The sequence below is a fragment of the Echinops telfairi genome, unplaced genomic scaffold (genome assembly GCF_000313985.2).
Source record: "Echinops telfairi isolate 266 unplaced genomic scaffold, ASM31398v2 ScPeMD7_7427;HRSCAF=8465, whole genome shotgun sequence".
Classification (NCBI taxonomy): domain Eukaryota; kingdom Metazoa; phylum Chordata; class Mammalia; order Afrosoricida; family Tenrecidae; genus Echinops; species Echinops telfairi.
The window spans coordinates 12,375,114-12,381,865 of record NW_022111327.1 but is presented as its reverse complement, the minus strand read 5'-3'; the positions used below and the strand labels follow the sequence as shown (position 1 = coordinate 12,381,865).

The 6,752-nt window shown below is 40.8% G+C and overlaps 1 protein-coding gene across 1 annotated transcript in view; it reads left to right on the top strand.

Moving 5' to 3' along the window:
* Positions 1-2: 2 nt before the first annotated feature.
* LRCH2 (leucine rich repeats and calponin homology domain containing 2) overlaps positions 3-6,752 on the top strand; it is a gene marked incomplete at its 5' end in the record, with an annotated part of 125,130 nt that continues 118,380 nt past the window's right edge. The window contains one exon of the mRNA XM_045298552.1: positions 3-222. Coding sequence (XP_045154487.1) covers positions 3-222 — 220 coding nt within the window. The remainder of the gene's footprint in view (positions 223-6,752) is intronic.

Sequence of the window (6,752 nt, the reverse complement as noted above, 5' to 3'; positions counted from 1 at the left end):
GCGGGACCCTGGCGGTGCCCATCTCGGTGCCGACTCTTTTTGGCCAGCCGTTCCCCAACGGGCCGCAGTGGAACCCAGGGAGCCTGCAACCTCAACACACCGTGCGGAGCCTGGACCGGGCCCTGGAGGAGGCGGGCAACTCGGGCATTCTGAGTCTTAGTGGCAGGAAACTCCGAGACTTCCCGGGCAGTGGCTACGACCTGACGGACACCACCCAAGCAGGTGACAGGACGGGCCTAGGGGGGTGGGGGGCTGGGGGTAGTTGGGGGCTGCTTGGCTGGACGCTGCTGATCAGGGCGGGAGGCGCGGGGGCGGTGGCACTGACCCGGGGGGAGGAGGGGGCGAGGGGAAATGCTGACTGCAGGATGCAGGGAAACTGACTAGGATGTGAGTGGTGGAAAAACATTTTTTTGTGAACAGCGAGTTTCCCCCAGTAAAGGACAAGAGAGGTGGTGGGGGGATGCTGTTACCTGCCCCAATGCCATGCAACTCTCTTGGACGTTCCTCATCTTTCTCTGGGGTGGGGGAAAGATGATATCTGAAAAATCATAATCTCTACATATTATGCCACCCAGAATGGCATATCCTTTTTCATAGCGCAGCAGCAGCGTGGCCAGCAATTTCCTGCTCTTGCGCGCGCGCGCGCGTGTGTGTGTGTGTGTGTGTGTAATTTATCCTAGAATATTCTGGGCTTTATTGTCCTGTATGCCTTTTACAAGCTGAGATATTTCGTTTTCCTGGGCTTGGGAAGGTGATGCTGGTTAAATTGGTTATTTCTTCATTGGCAAATGCAGTCAGTCATTTATGGGTCTGGTTACTAGGAAAAAGATAATCCTCCATTTGAGTTAGGCTAGAGTTTTAATTTTTATAGCTGGAAAAGCCAGAAATCCAAGCGCACCGTTGAAAAATAATGAAGCCCGTTCCACACAGAGTTGTGGATTATTGACTTACCATTTTGAATGAGAAATTGGCCTTTGTAATGTTCAAATACACTCTGGTAGTCTTTGTTGGAGATGGTGTTTGTTGTTGTTTTTATGAACAAACTGTCCTTCCCTTTTGCCTCAAACCAGGGCTGATTATTTTAGGTATGTTTTGGTTTCAGGAAAGGTTTTTTTTTGCTATTCACAATCTTCATTTTTGTTGTCCCTATGGTTGTTTCATCTGGTTTCCTGATATACTTCATAGACAAAATTATTTTAATAGGTACAGTCATTATTAAAAACATAGGACAGGAATCCATCCATAATGGGCAGTAAGAAGAGATCTATCTCTTGCTTTCAAGAATAAGAGCATCTCTAGGTATTCGCTTTGGGGATATCAAACCAAGGTCTGTGGGAAGGAGGAAGAAAACCAAATTTGAACCCTTCCATCTGGTGATTCACTAAGGAATTACTCATACAAATATGGATATGCAATTGATCGCTGATTCTGTAGTTTGAAATGCATGTTGGAGTATTTACTCCACTCTGAACAGATTTCCTAAACAATATGTTTTCATATTCATGAGTGCACTGGCAAGATAATTATACTACTTGATATGTTCTTCAAGGGCTCCAAGAAAAATGGTTCCAAGTGGCATCATCCATTATATGAATGTACAAATGGTTTTGCTTATTGTTGTGCACTTCCTTGAGAGGCTTTCTCTAGCTACAGAACAAAGTTTGAAGTATTGGGTCTTGGCATTCAAGCCCCTTCACTGTTGTAACCTTGTCTCCTCAAGTCCTCCCAAGTGGAGCCCTCTGTACCACCTAGGTCAAGTCCCTGCCCCTCAAATGTATTTGTGAATTTCTATTTCATCTTTACACAAGGTGATAGTCGTGCTGGGGATTTCCTTCTTTTCTCCACTCATTTAATTTTATTCTAGGCCCTGCTTTTAAAAGAAGCTGTTTCCAACACTTAGTCTGCATCAGCCTCCTTTTTCTTTGAAGTCCCATGATACTTATTGTCTTTCCCACTTAGTTAGCAGTGCTGGCTGTATTTTCTTTCTCCTATTTGTCTTGCTGTTCCTGAGAAAATGGTAAAATCATTATGCGTAAGGCATAAGGAACATCCTGGTGCATTATTCTCATATCTTGCTTATAGCTTATTTGATACTTTTTTCTCATAAATATGAATTATTATGAACTATGGTTATAATCTTTGACTTTTTAGTCCTTTTGTTGATTTTCTGAGGCAGGCTTCAATATGAACCAGAACCATCTTTGTTCTTGGTAACCATTCATCCTAACCTTTTAGCAGTGTCTACAGTAAACACAAGAGCTTACTGAAATTCTACCTCTTTTCCTTATTTTTTCAGTTTAACATATGCATACTCTTTGTGGGAGCCTTTCAAACTCAAATAGGATAAAACAGATATTGTGCTGCTTTTTTTCCTTTAAATGATAAAATATGGGGTGGATGATAGTCATTTTTGACAACATTCAGCCATGAAATATTTAGGGATGCTATGTTCTAAAGATACCAGTGTGCATTATGTATAAACAAAGGTAGGTACACAGGACCTGAAAAAATAGCACATGTTGGAGATTATATTTATGTGGACACATGTATACACACAAATATACACTATTTGATGGACACAGATCTCTTTGGGGATGCTATTACACTTAAAATGTTTCAGAAATACACTCGTATGCCTTGATTTCAGGCTTACCCAAATTTGGCTTTACTTGGTTTATTCATTCTCTCATTTAATTGCTACCAAACATATTTTAGCTAAATTTAGATCTGTCTTCTAGCCTACCAATGCAAATAACTTCATTCCTACCTCTGCTTCTAGCTCATTCTCTTCCCTGCTGGAACTGGCTCCCCCCATCCCCCCAACCTTGACTCTTAGTCTGATTAGACAAGAAAATATATAATGATTTATTGGATTGGCAGGAAATGGGAGGAAGGGAAAATAGCTAGGAGGCAATTTTGTTAATAATCTAGGGAAGTGATGAGGATTTCAGCAAGGGTGGTCAAAAGAAAGTTAGCTTTTACAGGGAAAATAAATTTCCAAAGGAGAAAGGGCATTTTGCATTATTTTACTTGTCCTTCACATAGACATATGATTAAATAGACCAATGGTTCTCCACCCTGGCTACACAATAAAATTGCATGGGATTTTTTAATTAATTATTTTATTCGGGGGCTCTTACAAATCTTATAATAATTCATCATTCAATAGTATTAAGCACACATGTATATATGTTGCCATCAACATTTCCAAAACAATTTCTTTCTACTTGAGTCCTTGGTATCAGCTCCTCTTTTTTCCCTCCCCCACCCTCCCACTTGTGTGAATCCTTGATCAATGATATATTATTATTGTTATTTCATGTCTTACGCTATCCGTTGTCTCCCTTCACCCACCTTTCTATTACTCGTCCCCCGGGGTGGGGGGTATATATCCAATCTTGTGATGGGTTCCCCCTTTCGCCCACTCCCCCCCACCATCCCCCTACCCTCATGATATCACTACTGCATGGGATTTAAAAAAAAATACTATGACTGAGCCTAATTCCAGACTAATTAAACCAGAATCTCTCAGGGCTGGAGTCCTGTATATTAAATATATATCTCTTAATTAAATATAAATATACTAAATACATAGATTCCCCAATAATACTAATATGCAGCTAGGATTAAACAGAAAATCAAACTCACTGCCATTGAGTTGATTTCAACTCATAGAGACCCAAAAGGGCTCGGTAGAACTGCCCCTGTGGGTTTCCGAGACTGTAATTCTTTATAGGAGTAGAAAGCCTTGACTTTCTCCCGTGGAGCAGCTGGTAGTTTCAAACTGCTGACCTTGTGGCTAGCAGCTCAAGCCATGACCACTATGCCACCAGGACTCCTATGCAACCAGGATAGAGAAACCATAAAACAGCTCATTTTTTGAGGACACTCAAGAAAAAAATTACTGTTTGAGAGAATGTGAAAATTGCTGAAAATCTAATGACTCATTAATCCCCAAATCCCGATACTTGTCTAGGTCAAAACCCCAACTAGAAGCTAAGTGTTTAAGTTCTAGTTTGCTGTTCTTTTCACTAGACTTGTGTGAAGCAGGAACTTGTTTTGTTCTCAACATGTGATGTCTCTAACCTAGACGGAGTCCGTTCTGACTTCTAGTGACATGACTGTAAGGTTTCTGAGGCTGTCAATCTTGACAGGCGCGATAGCTTCTTCTGTCTCCGGTGGAGCAGCTGGGGTGGGGGTGGGGGGCTGGACTGCTGACGTTGCTGATAGCAATCCAACGCCTACCCACCCGTTCCACCAAGACCCCTTATTTTGTCTATACAAAATAGACATTTCTGAGGAAGCTACTAAAGTTTCTTCAATTCCCATGCACAACTCTGGTTTACATTTACTGGTATTTGCCTGATTTGCATGAATTAACGAGTGCCCCAAAATATGTGCAGCTGAATCTTCTTTGCTTTGTTCACTGTTCACCCCGCTGTGAGAGAAAATAGACAGTAGGCAGCTGTTGGCAAGGTTTATCCTTGGCATCTTTCTACCTCTCTTTTTACTTCTGGTGTCTGTTCTTCCTCATCTGGCCCCTTCCCCCTGTCCACGTCACACTGCCCGCTTTCTATCGCCTTCCTTCTGCGGCACTTGCATTCCTTTACTGGAATGGAGTTCAGAGCCGATTATGGCAAGCCTTACAGAAGATTTACATTTAGAAGGGTGCATTTTCTAATTTACTTGACTCTCCAGTTGGTAGCATTTGCTCATAACTTGGAGTAGATCTGACTCAGATTCTCACCCACATAGAGACATTAAAGATGTGATCAGGAATTTGGGTCACCCCTTTTGGAAGGTAACTGACTTCCATTGTAATGCCTTCTGTGAGATTGGTAGAGATGGTAGTCTGTAGGTAGTCTTGACAGAACAAAGGAAAATTGACTCGAATTATTTTTTTTTTACTCAGTACAGTGATACTTTGTCCACTTTAAACGTCTTTGAAAATGAATTTAGTAGTTACCCAAACAATCTTGAACCTTTTCATACTTGAGTCTGTCGTCAGGGCTACAAATATGTGTTTGTGTCTCAGTCTCTTGCAGCTGCTCCCTTTGCTTCCATGTACCTCCGTATGGCCGAAAGCAGTGAGTCTGGGGAATCCTGGAACACACCAGTTTGTGCTGCCTCTCAGATAATTACACCTATCCCTTTAAGCCAGGAATAAACTCTAGTATTTCTGACATGGGTTGGTTCACCTCTTCCGCTGTGAGGCATAGGACCTTCTATCAAGTTGTAAAATGGAACCAGATAAAGGTAGCGCCTGATTCCGGTACAGAAGTGGAGGCTCTCTCCAATCTGTGGCAAGAGCGATTTGATTGTGATTTTGCTGTCTGATTCAAATATCAGCCTTGCTTTGGGCCATAATGCCTTCCTAAAAAATAGAGTTTGAAGCTCATGTCTTGAGAATTGGGTCACATTTTAATTGTTGGAGGTTGAATTTGTGTTGGTGAACTTCATAGGGATTTAATTCATTGTGAGAAATCCTTTTGTAATACACAAAGTTGTCCCGAAATCGATTTCTTTCTCAAGTTTTAATTAAAAATTTGTTTTATTTTAAAATTGGAGGATATGTGGACATATCCGTCATTAAATAATAACATTTATACAACACTTTTTAAAATTTTCAACTACTTTCATGTATATTACTCTATCGTATTCTAATAATAACTCCCGTGAGCTTGGCAGCGTACATAGTCATTACTCCTTGTGGTTGAAAGAGGTTAAGTGATATGCCCAAAGTGAAATGGCTGGTCTATGGCAGCGTGTGGGTCACAGCCTGGGTTTTGCTACTCTACTATGAGTCCAACGTTATTTCCATTGTAACACATTTTCTGTTTATAACAAAGCTATTATTAAAATAGACACGATACCATAAACAGGTTATTTTTTCTGAAAATGTTTCCCTGAATATATTTGCATAGCTTGTTTCATGCCTCTAGTTTTGATTGTTTTTAAATAGATTCATTAAGCAAGCATTTGGCGAACTTCAACTTTGGAAACATGATTATTCCCCAAAGCAAAGGAAAGGTGGTGCCTCTTGTTTTGAAGGGGTTCTAAAACAGTTGAATATGTATAGTAATATGTGTAACAATTAGAAAAGAATTACCTTTAATATATCAATATTTAAAACTATGAGGGGGTACCCAACAAAACCCGGAATCATTTTCTCAAAGCTATGTATTTAATTTTTTTTCAAAGCAACCTTATCACCTTCAAAGTCCTCTCCATTACATTTAATACATTTGTCAAATCTGCGATTCCATTCTTGGAAACATTTTTCAAACTCATCTGTTTGGATGGCTGACAGCACCTCCGTTGTTTTATTCTTCACCTTTTCTACCTACTCAAATCGCTGACCTTTCGTGCACCTGTTCATTTGAGGAAACAAAAAGAAGTCACCCAGAGTGAGGTTAGGTGAGTCAGGTGGATGGGGCAAGAGAGGCATGGTGTTTTTTTTACCCCAAACTGGCACACTAAGATGACTATGTGAGCAGGTGCATTGTTGTGGTGGCAAAACTAGTACCCCGACTGCCACAAATCAGGCCTTTTTAAAGAAAATCGTTTTATTAGGGGCTCATACAATTCTTATCACAATCCATACATAATCAATTGTGTAAAGCACAATTGTACATTCATTGTCCTTATCATTCTCAAAACATTTGCTCTCTACCTAAGCCCCTGGCATCAGCTCCTCATTTTCCCCCTCCCACCTGCTCCCCCCTCCCTCATGAACCCTTGATAATTTATAA